This window comes from Triturus cristatus, chromosome 1_2 (genome assembly GCF_964204655.1).
Source record: "Triturus cristatus chromosome 1_2, aTriCri1.1, whole genome shotgun sequence".
Classification (NCBI taxonomy): Eukaryota; Metazoa; Chordata; class Amphibia; order Caudata; family Salamandridae; genus Triturus; species Triturus cristatus.
In genome coordinates, this window is record NC_140580.1 from 734,965,088 (window position 1) to 734,989,651 (window position 24,564).

The 24,564-nt window shown below is 44.6% G+C and overlaps 1 protein-coding gene across 1 annotated transcript in view; it reads right to left on the reverse strand.

Moving 5' to 3' along the window:
- Window positions 1–24,564, reverse strand: part of LOC146867920 (protein-arginine deiminase type-3-like) — a 406,190-nt gene that overhangs the window by 63,934 nt on the left and 317,692 nt on the right. The window contains exon 12 of the mRNA XM_085608648.1: window positions 9,614–9,758. Coding sequence (XP_085464774.1) covers window positions 9,614–9,758 — 145 coding nt within the window. The remainder of the gene's footprint in view (window positions 1–9,613; window positions 9,759–24,564) is intronic.

Consider the following 24,564-nt stretch of genomic DNA (forward strand, 5'->3'; position numbering starts at 1 on the left):
AGTTCAGGAATGCCATAAAGATCTGTGATGGGAGAATTTGGAATTTAAGTTGTGTCTTTTTGCAGCAGTGCGTGGAGGGCTGAGAATGGTGTTCTGATACCACAAAGGCTTACCAGCAGAGAGTGTATGCTGGCAGAAGACAGTTTTGGATGGAGTGGCATGAGTTGGCAGCAGAAAAGAGTTTCATAAAGACCATCTTTGTATCATGATGCATTCTCTACTTTGCATGTATGATTCAGGGATATTGTCCTTGAGTACCACACATGGGCCCCACTAATTTATTGAATATATTTTTCTTTTTCAATGTATAGTATATCACTGGTAAACAGTCATAATATCGAGAAAAAAAATACCGACTGGACAGAATATCGAGTTTTTAATATAGAATGGACAGAATATCGAATTGCCAAAATATAGTGGTGAAGAATATCGAAAATCAGGTAAGAAATATCGATTTACATAATATAGAAGTAAGTAATATCGACAGTCATAATATAGTTGTTAAAAATATCGATTTTTTTTATAGTGTTTTAAGTGTTAGTATATGTGTTAAACGTATGTATTAATTTTGGAATGTATGTTTGAATATTTTTAAAGTAATGAATTATGTTATTTAATTTTTGTGTAATTTAATTCCGTAGCGGGTTGTGGGTTTATAGGGGATTAGGGTGGGAAGTAATTTAATTATAGTACATTAAATAATAATTTTTAGGAATTATGAATTATTTTTAATTTAATTTTGCGTTTTACTTCTGTAGCGGGTTGTGGGTTTGATAGGGGAATAGTGTGGGAAGTAATTTAATTGTTATTAAGTAATTATTAATTGGTATTGAAAATTAATTGGTTGATTAATTATTAATTGGTAAATAATTTGTATTAATTGATAATTAATTTGTATTAATTGTTTAATTGATATTTATGTTAATTGTATTAATTTATTATTTGTAGTGGGTTGTGGGTTTATAGGGGAATATGGTGGGAAGTAATTTAATTGTAAATAATTAAGTATTTAAATCATTTTTGTATATTGATAATTAATTTATAATTAATTATTAATTGGTATTTGTATGTATGAATTTTTGGTATTGAAAATTAATTGGTTAATTAATTATTAATAGGTAATTAATTAAAAAATAAAATTTATTGGTATTTATAATTAATTTTTATTAAATATTGTGTGATTGGTAATTATTTTTTTTTTTTTTTTTTTTTTTCCCCAAACCTTTATTTTGTAAATCAGTGACACAGCTATTCAGCCGACAACCCGGAGGTACGGCAGCTTTAGAAACACAACACATGCGAGCGTCCACATTTCACTGACAGGGAAGTCAAAGGTTCTGTTTTAAATAAACACAAATCCAAACCTAAACACAAGCAAGGCGATAATTACTATAAGCACCAAAAGGGGTTCCCATCAGGGGGAGCGAGCCCCATTTCGTCCAACAGACACAGGTTTATAGTAAGGGAAAGGAGGGGAAATCAGGGACTCAAGAGGACAAACACATATCAGCAAGGAATTCAAAGCCGGAAAAAAGGCTAAGGGGAGAGCTGCTCCTCGGGCGGGTCCGGGTCTGGGGGCAGGCATATGCCCCCTCTGTACTGGTTCCATCGCCCCCATACAGAGTGCCATTTCCGAGGGCGCCCTCGAGCACAATACACTGTCTTCTCCCTAAACATGCTCCAATCCACGTTTTCCATCCACGCTGTCAATGTAGGAGGCCTATTAGAGCCCCACAGACGTGCGATGTCGCGCTTGGCTACCATATTCCCTAGGGTCACCCACTGAGTCTGTGCCGCGTCATGGTCAGTAGGACCCCAAACATTCAGGAGACAACACCGCGCCTCAGGCTGCATGACGATGCCCGTCACCTCCCCCATCACCTCGTGAACTCGCCTCCAAAACTCCATAATCGCACCGCATTCCCAAATAATATGTAGGAAGGTGCCCACCATACCACAGCCTCTCTTACATAAGCCCTCCTCAGAGAAACCCATATGAACCAGCCTGGGCCCCGTCACGTAGACCCTATGGAGTATTTTAAGCTGCACCAGCCGCAGGCGCGCGGGGATCGCGACCTCTTTGGGAGAAGAAACTGCATACTGCCAATCCTCATCATCCAGTTCAAGGCCATCCCTGATCCATTGATCGCGCAACCCTAGAAGAAGATCTGCCCGAACATTAATAAGATTCTTATAAATGAGCGAGATCGTACTCTCTGGCATATGGCCATCCAGGATCCGGTCCTCTAACGGGGAGGACTCAGGCACCTTCTCCCCTTCTACAAGGACTGACCGCAAGGCGTGGCACACTTGAGCGTAGCGGAAGAACTCAGAGTTCCCTAGCTCATATTCCTTCTGCAGCTCCTCGAATGACTTTATCCTACCCTTAACCAAAAGGTCTCCAACCCTGGATATACCGATCAGGTCCCACTTCACAAACCCTTTTGTATGCCAAAGCTTTCCTAGAATATCGGAGTCAAACAGAGGGGTGGCAAGGGTAAGCTTACCCTTCCAGCCCAGTGAATCCGTCGCCACCTTCCATACATGCACGGCCACCCTGGTGGGCCCCGTAAGGGTTAAGTCCGACGACTTCGAGTACAACGCTCTGTGGTAATTACCCCCACGCAGCAACCATCGGTCCATGGCGAAGCCGGGGCTCAGCGCCGGACCATATACACCATGGTTAATCGCGCTCAACTGGGTGGCCCAGTAATAACGGCGAATGTCTGGAAGCGCGATACCACCGTCGTACCACGGAAGCGTCAACTTAGCAATCGCTATACGCGGACGCCCTTCCCACAATAGCGCGCGCTGGTGGCTTTCGACCTCACAAGTAGCTGGCCGGGATCAAGTCAAGGGTATTCTGCAGGGCATAGAGGAAACGGGGGAGAGACATCATTTTGAACAGAGCGGCGCGGCCAAGGAGGGAAAGCGGCAACCACCGCCAGCCCGCCACGTCCCGCCGCAAACGTGCCAAGGGAGGGAGCAAGTTCTTCTCGTATCGTAAAATGGGGTCGGTGGAAAAAAGATCCCCAAGTACAAAAAGCCCCGCTGGGCTATCTGGATCGAGCAGTTGCGCGGGACAGGCGGGACATCCTCACACAGGACGTACAAGTATGACTTACCCCAATTAATGACAAGACCAGAGTTCCTACCGAAAGAAGTCAAGATGTCACAGACCACTATCAGAGATTTCTTAGGCGAGGCGAGATATAGCAGAATATCGTCGGCGTAAAGTGAAATACGGTCTTCGTGGTCAGGCGACCAACGAATCCCACCTATATCCGGGTGCCATCGTATCCACGCCGCCAGTGGTTCAAGAGTAAGGGCGAACAACAACGGCGACAGGGGACAGCCCTGCCGGGTACCTCTCCCGAGCTCGAACGGTGCCGACGCCTGCCCGTTCACCACGACGCTAGCAAGAGGCCCCTCATAGAGCAACCTCACCCAGCCTACAAATCCAGGCCCAAAGCCGAACTTGGCTAGCATAGCCCACAGGTATGCCCACTCCACCGTATCGAAGGCCATCGTGGCATCGAGGGACGCCACAATAGCTGGCTCTCGCATCGTGCCCGTCCTAGCAATCACTCCATGGAGGCGTCTAAGATTCAGTGCAGTGTTACGGTGCGGGATAAAGCCCGACTGATCCGGGTGGATCAAGTCGCCAAGCACCCGGACCAGGCGGTTAGCAAGGATCTTAGCAAGGATTTTCGGCTCGGCGTTGAGAAGTGATATCGGCCGGTAGGAGCCACACTTGTCCCGGGGCTTACCGTCTTTATGTATTACCACAATCGTCGCCAGCCGTTGATCGAGCGGAAGAAACACATTCACCCGCGCCTCCACGTACATGGCGCGCAGGTGAGGAGCCAACTTATCCGGATGGAGCTTATACAGCTCAATCGGAAAACCATTTGGGCCTGAAGCCTTACCGGAGCGCAGCGCACGGATAGCACACGCCACTTCGTCTACAGTTATATCTCCATCGAGGTCATCCCTATCAATGGCAGAAAGGCAGGGCAGAGTGATGTCACGCAGAAGGTCACACGAGTCCTCAGTCGGCCTATCCGAGACCGAGGTGTATACCGTACGAAAATATTCCGAGAAACACTGAACTATACCGTCGGGGTCAGTGACAACCTCTCCCCCATCCGTCGATAACTCCGGCACCACGCGATTAACACGCTCTTTTTTATCCAACCACGCCAGCAATTTCCCGGCCTCATCACCAACATCGTACAATCGACCCTGCTGCTCCCTATTGAGGGTCTTGGCAGCGTTCGTCACCAGGTCCCTATATTCCAATTGCTTCAAGCTCAAATTATGCAGTGTGGCCGTTGCAACATCCTCTTCCAAGGCCACTTCTAAAGCCGCTATCTCGTCCTCTACTTGTGTCACCTCGGCGTCTCTCCGCCGCTTGGCGGCCACTACCAAGGAAAGGGCCTCCCCTCTCAATACAGTCTTAAAAGCTTCCCACAGGGACACCGCAGATTCAACTGAACCCTGATTATCTTGAAAATAGTGGTCAACTGTCTTCAGCAACGCACTGCGCAGCTTGGGGTCACAAAAGTACCAGGGGTTAATGGGAGCCACCCTGCCCCCCACCACCCGGCCACTATCAAGACGGGCCCACACCGGTGAATGATCAGATATGCCCCGTGCCATGTGCCTAGCCTCAGATACCAAAGAGGCGTGGGCAGCTAGAGTGAGCAAGTAATCAATCCGAGAGAGACTTCCGTGGGCCCCGGAATGAAAGGTATATTGTCTCTGAGTGGGGTGCCGTAGCCTCCAACAGTCTACCAGACCAAAAGTATCTATAAAGTCGGGAAGCCACTTCTGAGCACCCCCGGTGTCTCTGGGCGGGTGCCTATCGAGCATTCCAGAACCAACCGCATTGAAGTCTCCTCCCACCACTAGCATCCCTTCGGGGAGTTCCAACAAGGCCTTGCCCAGATCAGCAAACGTGGAGGCCTGCAGGGCAGGAGGGACATAAACAGAAACCAATACCAACGTTCTGCCCTCCCACCTCCCCGCCACAGCCACAAAGCGCCCCCTGTCATCAGCAATGGTGGAGTCAACCTCGAATGGTAGGGAAGCTCTAACAAGTATGCCCGCACCCCTAGAGCCCGTGGAGAACCCCGAGTGAGCAATGAATTTGTAACCCTTTCTGTTAAGTGCATAACACATATTCCCTATAAGGTGGGTCTCCTGCAGGAGGACCACATCTGGCGAGGTCCGTTTCAAAAATTGCAGGACTATCCCCCGTTTAATATGATCCCCTAAGCCATTAACATTCCAGCTAATTATGTTTAAGCCCCTATCCCCCATCCCTGAACACAAAGAGACCTCCACCCCCCCCCCCGGAGAACCACGATCGGACAATACTGACAACCATTGCTACGCCTTGCAAGAAAAAAACAACCCCCAACAACAACCCCAACATCCCGAATCCCCCCCCCTCCCTGCACCCCTGCGTCAGCTTACTAAGCCCCCCCAACTTGCAGTGTGCCTGTCGCCCTATCAAAAACAAATCTACAAAAAGTACCCCAAGGGAGGAAAGAGCTCCTGTCTTCCCCCGCCGCCCTCCCATTACTGCAGTAAGGTGCGAGTCACTGTCCGGAGCTGAGTCAAAAACAAGCCGACACCGGAGATATCACTTCTGGCCATCTCGGTCGCCTTCTGCTCCATCCACGCTGTCCCGGCCGGGCTGTCGCCGAGGGAGCGCATCCAACCAGTCCCCTGCCATGTCCGGTGATTCGAAGAAGAAAGTCCGATCTTCATACACCACACGTAGCCTGGCGGGGAAAAGCATGGCATACTTCAGGTCCATCTCCCGAAGCCGCCGCTTCACCCCCAGAAAACTTTGCCTCTGTTTCTGCACCATCTGGGTGAAGTCAGGATAGAAGCTCACGGAGGCATTCTGAAAAGGCACCGGGCCTGTCACCCTCGATGCTTGCAGGATAGCGTCTCGATCCCGAAAATTAAAGATCCGGGCTACAATCGGCCGCGGGGGGGCTCCCACCTTAGGCCGTCCGCCAGGCACTCGGTGAGCCCGCTCCACCGCAAAAAACCTGCCGAGGCCCTTAGGCGCAAGATGATTCACCACCAAATCCTCGACGAGTAAATCCACGGAGAGCTCCTCTGAAGTTTCCGGGACCCCAATAAGGCGCACATTGTTGCGCCGGGCCCGACCTTCAAAGTCTTCAAGCCGGTGGGCGGAGAGGTCATTCGCGGCTCGTAACTTACGAACCTCAGCCTGGAGTTCCGAGACATCGTCCGCGAGGCCAGTAGTCTTGAGGTCCAGGGACTTGACCCGCTCATTGGTTTTGCCCAGGTCCGCGCGAATCAAGTTGACATCAACCAAAATCGTGTCCACCTTGTGCGCCAGGGCCTCGAACTGTCGCCCGATCGAAGTTTGCATCCCATCTATCGCCCCCTTGATATCCTGCAATGATAACTCCGAGGCTGGGGGTGAATCGGCCTTCTGTGCTTCCAGCGACTGTCCCGATCCACCAGGCGACCCTTTCTGCTGGGCATAACGATCCATATTGTTGGATTGGGTATAGCTTCCCCGCCTGGTAGTCTTAGACTTCGACCTGTCTGCCTACGATTTGGTCGACATCTCGAACTGCAGGACGATCAGTCGCAAAGGGACGTCCCTCACTCAGCTAGTGGAAACAGGGTCAACCTGGACTTCAGCAGCCAGTCAGGACCGAGTGGAGGGCTTCCAGACAACAGAGGACCTGCATGAAGCACTCCCAACCCAGTGCGAACAAAGGGCGAGAAAGCGAAAGTGAAAGTGCAGCAGCATCCGTCCGTCAGTGGCCGGGCATCCTGCCAACGCAAGCCCCTGGCATCCTTCGGAGGTAGGCCGCAATCTTCCGCCATGCACAACTTCGGTCCCCGGTGGGGGATCTTAGCCCGGACAACGTTAATCGCCCCAGCTGTGACTCGTCTGCAGGATTCCGTGCATGAAAATCAGGATTTAGGACAGGATGATTGCCGGAGGGCGCGAGGGTAGCGGGAGCTCAAGGCTCACGCGGCCATCTTGGTCAAGCGCTAGGCTCCTCCGGTAATTCATTTTAATACTTTTTTTTGTTGGTATTAATAATTTATTTTTAATAAAATATTAAATTATTATTTTCCCTACTATTGCACTCTTTGGAGTGGGAATAGTAATTTTTACCCCTATGCTATCCAACTCTTTCCCTACTGTTGCACTCACTGGAGTGGGAATAGTAAATTTTACCCTCCCGCTATCCAACGCTTTCCTTACTGTTGCACTCTCTGGAGTGGGAATAGTAATTTTTACCCCTACGCTATCCAACGCTTTCCCTACTGTTGAACTCACTGGAGTGGGAATAGTAAATTTTACCCTCCCGCTTTCCAACGCTTTCCTTACTGTTGCACTCTCTGGAGTGGGAATAGTAATTTTTACCCGCCCGCTATCCTACACAAAAAATATTTAATATTTTTAATTAATATTACGTTAATATATATGTATTCATTTTTTCTTTTTACTTACATTAGGGTGCCGATTCGGATCCTGGAAAAAATTTCCCCATACGAATCGTATCCGGGATTTTTACCGTACGAATCGTACAAGTAGCGTACAAACTGCCAAGTACGATCCGTATGGGAAAAAATCCATACGAATCGCATTGGGAAAATATCCCCACACGTCCTCGGGTCGGAAAATGTGTCCGACACATCCTCGGACGATTTACCCTATGAATCGGAAAAATGAAGTCCGACCGCGCAAGTACGATCCGTCCCGTCCCGTCCTTCCAATTTTACAACCGTATGGAAAATACACCGTACAGACCGAACTGCAATAGCAACCATGGAGACATGTGCCCGCATACGCGCCGAACCCCCCCCAGACCCCACGGATGTACGTGCTGTACCCCCACCCGTGTATGTACACCCGTGTATGTACGAGTCGAACCCCCACCTGTGTATGTACACCCGTGTATGTACGAGTCGAACCCCCACCCGTGTATGTACGAGTCGAACCCCCACCCGTGTATGTACACCCGTGTATGTACGAGTCGAACCCCCACCCGTGTATGTACGAGTCGAACCCCCACCCGTGTATGTACGAGTCAAACCCCCACCCGTGTATGTACACCCTTGTATGTACGAGTCGTACCCCCACCTGTGTATGTACGGTGCGTGCTGGGGGTACGCACCGTACATACACTGGTACATACACGGGTGGGGGTATGACTCATACATACACGGGTGTACATACACAGGTGGGGGTTCGACTCGTACATACACGGGTGGGGGTTCGACTCGTACATACACGGGTGTACATACACGGGTGGGGGTTCGACTCGTACACACACGGGTGGGGGTTCGACTACTACATACACGGGTGTACATACACAGGTGGGGGTTCGACTCGTACATACACGGATGTACATACATGGGTGGGGGTTCGACTCATACATACACGGGTGGGGGTTCGACTCGTACATACACGGGTGTACATACACGGGTGGGGGTTCGACTAGTACATACACGGGTGTACATACACGGGTGGGGGTACGGCACGTACATCCGCGGGGTCTGGAGGGGGGGTTCGGCGCGTACCGGGCCCCCAATTCCGCTCGCATCGTGCCGTACTTTGCTTTTCCGGCACTTTTTGGGTGCCGTAAAAATATTGCCATCCGGACTGGTGTCGGTTCGAATCGTACTTCCTTGTTCATGAAACGGAGCCTGACTGTGTCCCGACGTCACGTTGGCGCTTTCCCGGATCACATTTGTATGTATATTGTCGGTCGGTGTTTTTTACGATTCGTACGGAAATGGTGTTTCCGTGCGAATCGTACTTCCATGTTTGTAATGTTTTTTTACTGGGTACGAGTCGGACGGAGAAAACCCTCCCCCCGACGGTTCGTACCCGGTTTTTCCAGGATCGGAATCGGCACCTAATTATTTATTAATTTTAAAGTTATTTAAGTATTTTTAAGTATGTTTTAGTTAATTATATGTATTATTTCATTAATTTTACATTACTTTTAAGACATTTAAAAAATTTGATATTTTGACCAACTATATTTTTTACAACGATATTTTGGATTCTATATTTTTTCCTCGATATTTTGGCAGGTCGATATTCTCCTTCTCGATATTTTGTCAGTGATCCTATATCACTTTGTTCTTCTTTTGTCATCTTGTTATTTCTCATTTTTTGAATGGATAGAGTGGGGTGTCTAGTCAATACTGAGTGATCTTGCTATGTTCCATCACTGTGTGCCACTCTAGAACCTGGATTCAGGAGTTGACAGTTACACTCGATTGTGGATAGATTGTGTAATGAATAAACTTATCTCTCTAACTTATTGCGTGGGACCTGCTAAAAAAAAACAAAAAAAAACAGACTCATGCCTCAGTTAGAACAAGGGGGAAAAAAAGAGGATGGAAAAGTAATTTCATGTTTTTTAAAACATTTCCTGTGTGGTACAGTAAGGTTGGGCAGTCCTGCTCTTTCCAGGCTCATATGCACCGCCTCCCCATGCTACCAATAACACTACATTTATCATGAACACATGTGGTCAGGCAATCGCTACACTCAGGAGTGTCGTGTTGGGATTAGCTGAGTGATTACCTTTTTGCTGGGGGATGGAATAAAGGACAGGAACTCATCCACATGACCCACTTTCAGCCAATCAGAGTAGAGCTCCACGGGCGACTGAACCTGCTGTGCATACAGGAAGTCTCGCACCACTTTGGTCATCCTCCTCCCAGCAACTCTGATGTTACAATGTCACCAAAAAGAGTAGAAAACAGAGACTGTCAAAACAACAAATACATATGACACTGCTACATTTCACCAAGGGCATGATTTAGAGTTTATAGGATGTGATACTCCATCACAAACATCATGGATATCTTGTACTCCATAATATAAATGCATTATATTCTATGGCACTTGTAATACGGTAGACAGGATATCCGTCACTTTTGTGATAGAGTATCCCATCTACCAAACTCTAAATCAGACCCCAAGTCTTTTAGTCTACTCACACCTTATATGCAAATGAACATCTTGGCAGCTTTGTCAGTTTGAGTAGTTCCAAGTGTTGTTAAAATGAAAAGAACACAACCAATTTCCTGATTACAAAGTAAAGAAGGACAGCTATTTGTATGGGTAAGTAGGTCAGATAAGTAGGTCAGATTAGGTGAATGTCCTAGTTTACATTTTTGTACATGTCTAAATGAAGCACCTACTTCTTTTAAACCTCCTTAGTCCAGATTTCAAGAGTTGCTTTCTCATGTATACACATTAATTCATTGAAACAACCAATTCTGCTTCCCTGTGGAAAAACTCTTCCTCCATTTAAACACTAGTACCTTAATGTTTACTCCTAAATCCCCATTCTACGAATCACGAATTCTGTCCTGATTAGGTTTATGTTTCTCAGTCATCGGTAGCTATCCTCATTGGCAGCTACCAGTAACTACAAATCTACAGCAGCAGCATACTAGTAAGAGCTCTTCTATCTGCCTGCCTACCATCCACAGGGACAATGGACCTTGGATATCATTTTAACTAATAGTTAACAAACCTTAAAATTCATAATAAGCTGCGACATTTTGACTGGCACCTAATCAGGAAGCAAAACACACTTATTGGTATAAACTTTAGGAATCTTTCTTAAAAGCACAGAAACCAGTATCTGTAAGTCTCTTTTGTTAGACAGGGGAGTGGCATGAAAATTCAACAAATGTTCTTCGGAGGGAAACCGCTTTGCAAAAAAAAAAAACATCTGCACTTTGTATGCATTATTTTGTCAATTGGACAACTTCATAAGGGTTAATAGTAGGTTTTATCAATTCCTAATCAGCAACTAAATAGAATTTGTCTGACACAGCTTTTTCTGCTGCTGCAAAGCATATCTCAAGTTTCTCATTATGTGACATCAAACTCAACATTAATTGACATTTACTTAACATGTACATTAGACATCAGCACACAGTTTAGGTTTTTTTAACTAGAGATTCAGAAATATTTTCCTAAACCTCTGCAGTTTTCATCAGCCTTGTTCTATAGGAGTTTCTGATTCTAGATTGCTGAAAAGTACAAAGTGTGGGTGTTGGGTTGGGCACATCCCTAAAGGTAAGTGCAAAGCACGAGTAGAGACTGAAATCCAGTTAGGAAAGATGGAGCAAATGTGTTGCACCAGCAAAGATTTTTAAGCAAAACCAAATTTCAATGAGAATGTTTGGACAGAATTGTATTTATGCAGTTAGTTACAGCAACCTAAAATTTTCAATATGATATGTTAACCTAACATCCAAAACTGTACATCGATCAGGACAGATATGGTAATTTATATTACTTAGAAAATGGATTTGCCAGAATAGACATGATGAAATACACATGGATATTAGCTAGCAAAGCAAGCAGCATGAAGAAGTGACAAATCTAAAACTTGTAAATGACACGTGTGTTCTAGGACACATACCATTTAAAGAATTATAAGAGATTGGTGGGCCTCTTGTTGTAGAATATGATTTTGAAGTCCAGTAGTGAGCCAATGGCCCGACTGAAAGATGACAAGCATTCCGAAAGAATGAGTCTAGCAGGCGAAAGGCACAGCATTTGGAAAACTCATATGGTGACTTAGGTGTTGTCAGAATGTTGAGTTTATAAGAACAATGGTTATGCAATGGTGCTTAATGAGATTGGGGCGATAGGGTCCTGGCAAGATTGTTAGAGGCCTAGCATTTGTTGGTTTGTATGTGTTCGTGGAGGTGGGATTGTGCTTGGGGACCGAAAAAAGTGTTTGGGTTGTAGAGTTCTCAATTTTATCTTGTGGAGTGTATGGATAATTAGGTAGGCTGGCCAGAAAAATTTTGACAATCCAGCAGCTGAAAACCAGTGAGTTCATGAGCGATTCCGTAGTGCTAAATGGAATCCGCAAGCAGATTTTTTATGTTAAATTTTTGGAAGCATACAGTATAAGATATAATAAGGTAAAATGGAAGTTGGATGCATATTAAAAGTGGATGGAAATATAGTAGCAACTACAGATAAAACTTTTTGAAATCTGCTCACGATAGTCACAAGAAAGACATTGCCCATCCTGTAAAAGAGGAAGCATACAATAAGAATATCAACCAAAAAAGCTACCTTTCTTTCTTATACGTGGGGAAAAAGCACTACGGGCCAGATGTACTAAGCATTTTTATGGTCACAAATGTTTCATTTTGGCTAATGGCACCATCAAAATTCTTTCCAGATGTACTATGCCCATTTTAGGACTTGAGAAAGCTTTTCCAACTTCTAAAATGGGGATGTGAACAGAAAGTGATTCGAAAGGGGTGTCTTGTAGGTATTCCTTTAAAAAAAAAAAAAAGAACCATTATGCAATATATCAATGTTTTGTGACTAAAATCCAGTCACAAAATATTGAAAAGTTGCCAAGACCTCAAACGAAATGGTAACTCATTCTCAAAAGGGAAGCGGTTGAGGAATAGGCAACTACTAACTCACAGTCTAAAAAAAGCTTTTTTTTAATGCAATCCTGTATCTTTTAAGGAAAGTGGGAGCTACCAAGATGAGCCTTAGGGATATTGTTCTCATCCTCCTCAGCATGTATGGGAGGATTGGGAGAGGAAGCAAAGCATTGTCAAAGATCCCTTACCAGCTCATCTATAGCACATTGATCATGGCCTGTGGTTGTGGATACCTGGAGGCAAAGCTTGGGCATTTTGCGTTTCTGAAATGTGGAGAGCAGGTCTACTGGTGGCACCCCAAACTGGAAGTACCTTTATAGGATTATAAATGTGGAGTTCCCTCTCGCTGACTTGTTGATGCATCCTGCTGCGTAGGGCTACAAAGTCATTGTCCATGCAGCTAAGATGCTCTGGTAGGAGCTGTATGTCAGGGTGGAACTCCCTGTCCCAGATCGCCTGTGCAAGTGCCAAGAGCTAGGGAGACTGCATTCTGATCAGTATCTGTAAGCAGCACATGGGCGTCATGTAGTTATCTAGATGAGGACTATCTTTCCTTGAATGACCTGGAATAGGGCCTTCAGGGTTAGGCATAGGGTCAGCAATTTTAGGTAATTAATGTGGCGGCCCACAACCCCTGCAAAGTCATGTAAGTGAGATGCACACCCCAGCCTGAAAGGGAGACGTCTGTGATAATGGTTGCCTGTAGGATCACGTCTGAGAAAGGCCTGCCCTGCAGCAGGCTGTTGACTAATATCTACAAACCCAAGGGCCAGAAATATGAAGCCATTTATTGGTTGCAAAGTTCACTAAATCACAGGGTATGTGACCGCTAAATGTCTTAAACTCATTTTGAGATTCAGTTCTTATTTACCAAATTTCAAAATGGGTTAAGAAAAGCACACTGGATTGCAATTTGGAAGGGGTGTATTTAGGGAGTCGTTTCAAAACCGAGATTTGGAATGCTACGTATCACTGGCTTGTGACAGTAATTTCAGTCACAAGCCATTGATAGGTCATGGACTCCTCAAAGGAGGAAAGAAACCTATTCACAAAGGTAAAGAATTCCCTGTAGGATTAATTACCGCTTGTGAATGATTTTTTTTGTTTTTTTAAATGGGCAGCAACCATGGCCAACTAAAACAAACTTTTTCCTTTATCGAAAATAGACTGCATTAAAAACATGTACTTTATTTAAATGCCATCAAGGACATGATATCCCGCTGACACCAGCAGGCCACCTTCCCTAAGTTGATATCCAATAATTCATTATTATTAAAGAGGTAGATTAAACTGTGACTCACTACGAATTGTGATTTTGCGAACTGACCTATTAGTATATAGATCAGTTCACAAATCAGAAGCCATTCACAAAAAAACGGGTACACAATCTGCAAACCCAGGTTTTCCAAATCAATCTTTTGTATGTCAGTGCCTATTTTCATTTTTTAACCAAAGTAATGTGATATATATATATATATATATATATTCACTGAAAAACCATAGGTTTCAGGCACGTTATAGTTAGGAATTAGCATTTAAAAAACCTTAGAAATTCACTGAAAAAACCAAAGGTTTCAGGGGCGTAATAGTTAGCTGGACTTTTCACTCGTACAAAGCCATTGAAATTCCCCCGTTCTAGTTAGTTCAGCTAACTATAACTCGCGCACCCGCAATGCACTGCTGATGACGTCACATATTACATCACTCATGACATGGTCAGTGACATCACTCATGACATCACTCATGACATCTCAAATGACATCACTGATGACATCATCCAGTGAATGTGTGTTTTTCTGAAAATTACATATGTTTTATATATGTATATCTCAAGGTCGATGGAAGAATAAATGGGTATATAAGTGTCTAAATGGATGATTTGTTTTTAAAAAATTGATTGTATAACTGACTGATTAAGTGTATCTTAGTGAATACATGGCTTAGTGAGTAATGTTTAAATATGTAAATATCTGTATCAGTCTCTCACTTTGTGTACAAGTGGCTGCATGGGTTGGTGAGTAGCTACATGAGTGTCTATATAGGTTATTAGTTGGTTTTTTGAGTATCAGTATGAGTGTCTGAGTGTCTGTATGGTTCGGTGGGGGGTATTAAGTAGTGCATTGGTGCATGAATGAGTGACTCACTGTTTGTATGTGTTGAAGACAGCATGTGTGCAGGACTGTATGGGTGGATGAGTGTGTGCATGGGTGTATTAGTGAGTGAATGACTGTCTCAATAGTGTCTTTATGAGTAACTACATATGTTTTAAACTAGTATATGTGACTATTGGTGTATATAAGTGAGTATATGTGAGAGTGAGAGATTGAAAGAGTTCCTGTATGAATAAGTACATGTTTCTATAAGTGATTGTCTAAAAGACTAAGTATGTGCAAGTTTCTGTAGAAGTAAGTGTGGGGGTGTGTGCATAACTGTATATGCAAGTAAATGGATGTTTGATTCTTTATTAGTATAAGTGACTATGTGTGTGAGTAACTCTATGGATGAGTGGTGTTGTGTAACAGGATGTATAGGTGTACGAGTACATATGATGAGTGAGTACATGTAAGAGTGACTGTATAGGACTGTTGGTGAATGAGTGGATGTGTACGTGGATCTTAGAATTCCTGGATAGGTTGTTGTAACTGATATTGGTATGTCCATTGTTTTGAAAATGTTAGTTTCTATTTTTGAATGTGTGTATCAAAGGTTATATTAGGGGGAGAGGAGGTCTGCCACTCTATCACAAGGATGTCATCAATGATGTAATTTGAGATGTCATCAGTGATGTCATGAGTGATGTCACTGACCATGTCATGAGTGATGTAATATGTGACGTCATCAGCAGTGCATTGCGGGCGCTTGAGTTATAGTTAGCTGAACTAACTATAACGGGGGAATTTCAATGGTTTTGTATGAGTGAAAAGTCCAGCTAACTATAACGCCCCTGAAACCTATGGTTTTTTCAGTGAATTTCTAAGGTTTTTTAAATGCTAATTCCTAACTATAACGTGCCTGAAACCTATGGTTTTTTCAGTGAATTTCAAAGGTTTTTTAAATGCTAATTTCTAACTATGCCTACAGATATAGGACATGTGAAGAAAGAAGAAAAAACGCACAGAAAGAAAAAAAGAAATGCAGAAAGAAGCAACAGAAGTCCTCAAAGAAGCAGAAAAGTGCAGGAAGAAGGATAATGTGCAGAAAGAACAAACAGAAGAGCAGAAAGAAGCCTTGTTGCAAAATCATCCTGTACCCTCAACGTTTTCAGACGGATACTGGTGGCAACTGAGTCTGACTAACCAGTCCTAGAGCCAGTGCTATGTTAAAAGACACTCCGAATACAGTGAAAACACCTACATACACTAGGGAACACTGTGCGTTGGGGGTCCCCCTGTGATCAGCATGACCTCCTCTGTAAGACCCTAGTATATAATAGGGCAGGGGATTAAAACTACCTCTTAAAACGCGCCACAGGGCGTGCTTGCACACGTCACCTCAGGCCCCGCCCCCTCACTTCCCCACTGTGTAAACACGCCCTGTGGCCGTTTTAAGTTGGGAGATTAAGTCCCCTTGAATCCTGAAGGTCCCTAGGGTCCAACTAGACCACTAGGTATCTCCAGTAAGCGCCACAGAGCTGCATTGCAGAGAGAAGTAAATAGGGGCACGGCCTAGACCACCTCTCTGCAATGCAGCGTAGTGGCGCTTACTGGAAGCACCTGGTGGGCTAGTTGGTCCCCAGGGTCCCTCAGGATTGAAGGGGAATTATTTCCCCAACTTAAAACGCGCCACAGGGCTTGTTTGCGCACGTTAACTCAGGCCCCGTCCCCTCCCTTCACCACAGTGTAAACACGCCCTGTGGCCATTTTTAGTTGGGAGATTAAGTTCATTTGAATCCTGAGGATCCCTAGGGGCAAAACAGCCCACTAGGTACGTCCAGTAAGCGCCATTGCAGAGAGGTGTAAAAAGGGGCATGGCCTGCACCACCTCTCTGCAACGCAGAGCAGTGGCGCTTACTGGAAGCACCTGGTGGGCAATTTGGCCCCCAGGGTCCCTCAGGATTGAAAGGGAATTATTTCCCCAACTTAAAACGCGCCACAGGGCGTGTTTGCACACGTCACCTCAGGCCCCGTCCCCTCCCTTCACCACGGTGTAAACGCACCCTGTGGCCGTTCTAAGTTGAGAGATTAAGTCCCCTTGAATCCTAAGGGTGCCTAGGGTCAAACTAGCCCACTAGGTACCTCCAGTAAGCGCCACAGAGCTGCGTTGCATAGAGGTGTAAAAAGGGGCGTGGCCTCAGAACACCTGTCTGCAACGCAGCTTCCTGGCGCATACGAGAGATACCTGTTGGGCTAGTTGGCCCTCAGGGACCCTCAGTATTGAAGGGGAATTAATTCCCCAACTTACAACTGGCCAGGGGGCACGTTTGCAGAGTGCTGCAAGGAGGGGTGTGGCGTCCGGCGCGATGCCGGTCTTTTATTTATTTTATTTTTTTAAGAAGGAGGGCTGTGTGGCCCCCCTTCTTTTTCTAATTTACTGGCCCTGGGGACCCCATCACCCAGGGCCTGTACCCTAATTTTTTTGTTGAAAAAAATAAATTTGGCCCTCCCAAGGCCTTAATCGTCCCCGGGGACCCCAACCCCCAAGTCATAGCCTTTATTTTTTTTTTAATTCTTTAGGAGGGGGCTGCGTTGCCCCCCTCCTCAGGCCACTTATGGCCCCGGCGACTCCATCCCCCGGGGCCGGCCTTTGTTTTTTATTATTTTAAAAAAATATATAATTTACACCTAGGACATGCTGGACAAACTGTATGTACCTATCACCATGACAATTAGCGTGATATTCATTAAAAGGCGACTATGCATAGAATGAATCCACATGGAATGTATTTACACCGCTAGTGAAGCTCTGACGTGTCTGACACCCTACCGTGCCTAATCCCGGTGCCCCCACCGGTGGGTACTCTCCAAGTAGACACCCTAGTCGATTATTTATACAAACATGGGTAGCTATTGACGGGCACATTTAATATACACGCACACCATGCCATTCAAAGGGGATTCGACAAAAATTCGACCCAACTATGCAAGAAACCTCCCTCACGGTTAATAAAACACACATCCACCGCCGGATGTGTAATACTTTTTATTTTACTCTCTGGAAAGGAGATGAACCTCACTTGAGAGTCATAGCGTGCTCCTGGCTGAGCCCAATGCTGTGTTACACCCACCAGTGCCCGCCGAGTGCCTCACACCTCTGTGTTGTATTCCACCAGCTAGTGCGTATGCTATGACACTCTCTAGCCCATGTGCACTGTAACACCACCCCGTGAATATGTCATGCCACACTTGCCTTCGCATGGGTTATATTGCCCCATCTAACGTGCCTTCCTCGATGCCTATGTTATAACGCACAGCGCTATGCCATACATATTACAATCTGGGATCCATATCTTTGTCACAGTGCATATGCAACGTTACACTCCCCAGCACATATTTTCTATTACAACTTTAGAGACTAGTTAGGCTACACAACACTGCCCTGTGCATATTACACTCCAAGGCGCATATCGCATAGCACGCGCTAGTGCCTGTGCTATCTCGCGCTCTCCAATGAATCCGTCATTGCGCACAATGTATTGCATATTATATTTCACACCCCTCTTCATCTTATATCACACTTTTTGGTGCATAGTTTATACCATATACTTTATCTAGTTTTCATTTTCAATCGTTCTCAGGACTATGTTCTATATAACACTGCGTCCACCTACCCTTTTCACGGGCATTACATTTTGCGATGGGGGGTGGAGGGTCAGGGGGTGTTTCTGCCAAGTGAGCCCGGAGTCACAGTCACAAACGTCCTCTTCTTCCTGAATAAAAGTGAGATTATGCTGCATACTTGTTCATATTTTAAGTAGTTCGCACAGACATACATTTTAAAAACAATAAAGTTCCTAATACCCACCTTCTCTGAACAATTAGCTCGCTGCCCCATCCACCTCCTCCCTATCCTCTGTTGTCTGAATCCATGGACTAGCCTCCTCCCTCCTGCCATGCATGGTCTGATGTGCTGCCACTGCCCTCCATTTAGCATGATGTACCAGTCCACTCCTCCTGCCCTCCATTGCCCAATTCTATGGCCCATCATTGACCTCCTACTTAGCCTCTGTGCTTAGCTTGCTGCCCCTATTCTCCTTCCCCCTGCCCTCCGATGTCTTTGTGCATGCCCCTGCTCCATCCTTTTTGCCCACCATGTTCCATGGCCCTGCCACTCCTATTTACTCTGTGTTCTGTTGAGCTGCCACTCCCCTCCCACCTGCCTATCATTGTCAGATGACTGTAACCTGTCCCTGCCACCTCCACCCTGCCTGTCCACATGCCATGCCCCTATCCCCTTCCTCCTGTCCTCCATGGTCCATTTTACTGCCACACACTTCTGCCCTCCCTGGTCTGTTGTGCTGCAACTGCTCCTCCTGCCTGCCCCGCGCGGTCTGTTGTGAGGCCCCTTCCCCTGAACTCTCTTGTCTGTGTCCAGGTCCTGACCCTCCCTTCTATCCTCCATGGTCCTTTGTGCATGCCCCTGCACCCTCCTTCTTGCCCATCATATCCATTGTGCTGCCACTAACCCTCCCGCTTGCCATGCATGGTCTTCTGTCCTGCCATGGCCCCTCCCACCTTCCCTGTGTAGTCAGCTAGCTGCCCCTGACCCCCTCCCACCTTCCCTCCATGGTTTGTGTGTATGCCATCATAGTCTCATTGTTGCTCTCCATCGTGTGTCTTGTTTCTAGTGCCCATCCTGCCTGACCTCCGTGGTCATCTTGCTGCTCCTGCCCTGCCCCCTTGCCCCCAGCCCTCTGTTTCCATGTGCGGACCCCTATTCCCTCCCTCCTGGCTTATCTGTTCCATTGTAATGCCCCTGATCCGTCCCTCCTGCCCTTTATGGTCTGTTATGCTGCAGCTTTCTCTCCTGTCTGTCCATTATGGTCAGCTAGCTACCATTGCCTCTTTCCCCTCTGTTCTCTGTTGTCCATGTGTAGGGTCCTGTCCCCTCCCTATTGCTTTCTATGGATTGTGGTGCTGAACTCCCGTCCCGCATGCCCTGTGTGGTGTATTGTGCTGCTGCAAACCCTGATGCCTGCTCTGTAGGGTCAGTTTGGTGCACCTCTCCATGTCACTCCTGTCCTCTGTTATCCGAGTCCATGTCCCTACCCCAATTCCTCCTGCCTACCATGATCCAATGTACCATACTTGCGAACATTTTGAACTTGATAAGAGGGAGATGTTGAAAAAAAACTGGGGTATTGATTTTCCCCTTTGAGTTACATTGAAAAAGAGGAGATTGTAGACAGATCAAATAAAGCCCATTTGAGCTTAAAAACATTGGACGTTTCCTGGCTGAAACGGGTCTGTTGGCATGTATGGTTGTACTATCACTGCCTCCTCCTTCTGCCCACAATGGTCTATTATATTGCCACAGCCTCTCTTGCCAGTCTTGTATTGTTGGTTTGTTGCCCCTGCCCCACTTTCCACTGCCCTCCATAGTCTGTTGTTCTGCCACTGCCATTCCTGCCTGCCCAGGGTGGTCAAATTGTTGCCTCTGCACTCTCCTACCTGCCTTCAATTTTCAGAGTCCGTGCCCCTGGCCTCTGCCTCTCAACAGTATCCCAATGAACAACTAGATTGCTAACATTCTATATTTATTACAAAAGTGTGGAATGCCCGACGTCATCTTGATGTAATCAAAACTGTAATGCCTAGAGCATTTCCCTTAGAAATTACATATATGAGAGGTTCTTATTTGCATCAAAATTATGGTTAGTGCTCTAAAAAACTAAAATGAGGACATATCTTCTGAGTTTTCAAATAGCGACAAAGAACTTTTAAATTATTTGTAATCTTTATGTTTTTTTATCCAGTTGACCACTTGATTAAATGTTGCATCCAAGGGGAGAGGGTGTGGTGTTACTTCCAGAGCTGCAGACTTTGCAACTGGGGAACCAGGTTGGAGTTTTTTCTTCAGCTCAACATTCTGTGATTCTGGTCAAATCACTTAATCTCCCCATGTCTACAACCAAAATGAATTTGATCTTGTGTGATGTAACCAATGCTCATGTAAAGCACTCCAATACCTGACAAGTCTGCACTATATAAAACTGCAAATACACAAAAAATAAGTGTTTTGCACACTTCTGTCATTGGGCTACATGTGGGCTACATCTGGGTGATATTTGTGCTGCATTTGGGTTCTTTTGTCTCTGGTGGCCATCTTGGGAGATTTATTTGTTGTGAAGTTTCCTAATTTCCTCATTTACTGCAGTCTCCCCAGTAGGAAATGCTGTCAGTTTTTTACTTTGATTCCATCAAAAAGGTATTCAGATATGTCACACATTTGCCATAAATTCTGAATGTTAGCACTCTAGTTGCTCATTAGATCACTGTAGTAAAGCTAGTGCTCACCACGGAAGTCTGCTGCTGGTATTAAAAGTGCATGTTTCAGTCTGCATATCAGAAGTTTTTAATGAAATAGAAGAGGATTTGAGAAGTCACTCAAAATGTGCCCTAATTTTTCTTTCTTCAGCACTAATCATAATTTCTATGGCAAAATGAACCCCCTCATTGTGTTCCTTTTTAAATTAAATGTTTTAAGTGTTACCAGTTTATTCCAATCAAGATGGCTTCAGGTGTGCCATACTTTTGTCATAAGTAAAACAGTAAGCGCTCTAGTTGTTCTTAAGAACACTCTGGGACATTCTGTCATTGGGCTATACTTGAGCTACATCTGGGTGATATTTGGGCTACATCTGGGCTCTTTTGTCTCTGGTGGCCATCTTGGGAGATTTATTTGTTATGAAGTTTCCTAATTTCCTCATTTACTGCAGTCTCCTCAGTAGGAAATACTTTCAGTTTTTTACTTTGGTTCCATCAAGAAGGCATTCAGATGTGTCACACATTTGCCATAAATTCTGAATGTTAGCACTCTAGTTGCTCATTAGATCACTGTAGTAAAGCTACTAATCACCAGGGAAGTCTGCTGCTGGTATTCAAAGTGCATGTTTCAGTCTGCATGTCAGAATTTTTTTATGAAATAGAAGAGGATTTGAGAAGTCAAAATGTGCCCTAATTTTTCTTTCCGCAGCACTATCATAATTTCTATGGCAAATGAACCCCCTCATTTTGTTCCTTTGTAAATAAAATGTTTTAAGTGTTACCACTTTATTCCAATCAAGATGGCTTCAGGTGTGCCATACGTTTGTCATAAGTAGGACTGTTAGCGCTCTAGTTGTTCTTTAGAACACTCTGGTAAGCTGCAGTAGCACACAAAGGAATCAACTGACAGTCTCTGCCCTTGTTGGATGTACATGTTTTACTGAGAATGTCAGACTTCATTCTCACATGACTGAGAAAGATAATGTGAATTTACAGAAAATATGCTCTCAGTTTAGCTCATAGATCACCTTCCTAACCTCTGTGGGAAAAGCATGAGAAAATAGTTCTCTCAAACATGAATCATGATATCACAGCAGAAGGCTTTTTCACATGGTAAAATCACCTTAGAACACACCACAACTCTTAAAATGAGTATGGTACCATCAACAAATGATTTATAATGTAACTAAAGTCTTAAAACCTTCTATTAACTGCAATGCTTTTTAATCGTTTCGATTTCGAATATGATATAATCCATTAACAAATGGTGCCCTGCGGGCACCATTTGCACACGGGGTGGGGAGAGTGTGGATTTTTTTTTTTTTTTAATTTATTTTTACCGTACGCGTACGGTAAGCGTAATCAGTGATTTTTCGCAAAAAAAACAAAACATTTTTTTGCCTTGGGGGTACTTTGGGGACACATACATCAAAGCTAGGTGGTTAGAAGCTGTCTAACCAGTCCGTTTATATGTTTTGGGCCTTTGTTTATCCTCTCCCCGTCAGAGTGCAAGAGAGAGAAAATGGCGGACGCCGCTTCCTGGTTTCGAACGATTCGAATGTTTACTAAGATCTAACAGCCAATCAGAATCGCGCTCGCGCACGGCACCGTACGCGTACGGTAAGCTTACCGTAAGCTGGCTAAGATATATATATTGATTTAAATGCTATTTTCTCAGGAACTACTGAACAGATTTACACCAGACCTACAAAAGGCACTTCCTTGACCTGAGGACTACCTCTCTGCCAAATTTCATGTTACTCTGTTCAGCCGTTCGGGCTGTAGCTGTGTCTAAAGGTCCTATGGAAAAATGCATGGGAAAAACGCGTTTTGGGACCCCCCTTTTATCTCAGCCCCCGCTTGACGAATCCCCCCCGAGACTTTCAGGGTAGGAGCGGAGCATAGCGCCCCATTAGTTTTGAAAATTTCGCGAGGATTCGTCAACCGGCGCAAAAGTTATTCCAAATAGAATGTTGCGGATTTCCTATGGAAACAGGGTCCTAACTATAACTACCTACTGGCGACCGCCAGTACGTAATATATATATATATATATTTATTACCTACTGGCGGTCGTGGCGAGCGGCTCATCATCACCATCAACTGAAATTTCTGACGACCTCTGCTGCCGGTGGTCACTCCACAGACTGCTGATGGTATCCTAGGATGAGAACACTATTGTGCTGAACTCTGTGGCGGACCGCCCACACTAGTAGCATAATAATAATTGTATTTTTTAATAATTGTATCTTTTATCCACTAGCCTTTGTGTTTAGCAATTGGGTAACACCTACTTTACTATTGGAAGAACGGTATTGTGATCATATATAATAGCGCATTATATTTTGTGCTATGGTGCAGATTGTGGGCTCATGACATATGTCATAGTTTACGTTGATGGAGAACTCTTACTGTTATACGATATATATTTGTATTTTTTCTTTTTCCTTATCTTTAGATATTCTGACGCTGAAGGAAACGTACCGCATATGAAATACATGTTCTAGGTAAACCCGCGTGTGCTATCTAATGGTCATAAGGGATGGCCTTTATTTAGATTAGTTGCTTTTAAACCTACATCACGGGTACTAGTCAGCTGTATATACTGACATGGTAGACTTTTTTGCAACTTTATTCTTATGATTATAGGTTGTTGATTGTCCCTAATGGAAACATATAGGGACTTGCTGCAATTTAATTTATAGTATTATTCTTTTTTCTTCTTTTTCCCCTACTTAGACCCATGTTGTATGGGACCAGACACAGGTCTTACCTGGAATGTGGTGATTGTACTTACAGAGAATTGTGTTTGGTGAGTGATCATTTTTGTATATGATACGTAACTCCCAGGACTTTGCCCGTAGTAGGGTATTTGTCAATTGATATAAGAATCACAATTGTGAGCTTAACAATATCATGTCATTTTTTTGTTTAAATGAACCGCCTATGTGGATTATACAGATCCTTAATTCTTTAGAAACTTGACACTGACAATATCATTGCAGTGTAGATGTCTCACATTCTTCTCTGCGACACTTCTGGTTCTGTTCTGAGACTTATCTTCTTCTTTTACACTACAGTTTTGGTGTGTTTTTATCACTGGGTGAATTTATGATGACTATTGGTTATTGATTCTTATTCACCTTTCAGTTCATACACAATTTGGTGATGAATAGTTTTTTGATATATATACTCATTAATTGGTTTGGACATCAATTTGAGCGTAATTATATTTTCTGTTTGTTGCTGTAGCCCTGATGAAGTCGTCGGGTGATTTTCCCCGAGAGGAAACACGTGTCGGCTTTTTGGCTACATTTGGTGATGTCAACTACACCAACTCACCATCAAGAATCTATGTTTAATACTTCTACAATTGTTACAAGAACAAAGGAAACAAGGAAATAAAGAAGATATTTTTGAATTTGTATACTTTATTGGACTAATTACTTGACATGACTGTCTTTGGAATGTTGATTTGTTCTTTGCTCGGGAGCAATATTTTGTTTATAGCCATTCTTTTGGTTTAATTCCTTTATCCCTTATTACATGTCCTAAATACGCGCCTTTCCTTTCTGCAAATCTACATTTGCTCATTTCTGCAGTTAATCCTTTCTTCCAAGGCATGTTTAAAATTTTTCTCAAGATCTCATCATGGTGCTTCCTGGTTTTCCCCA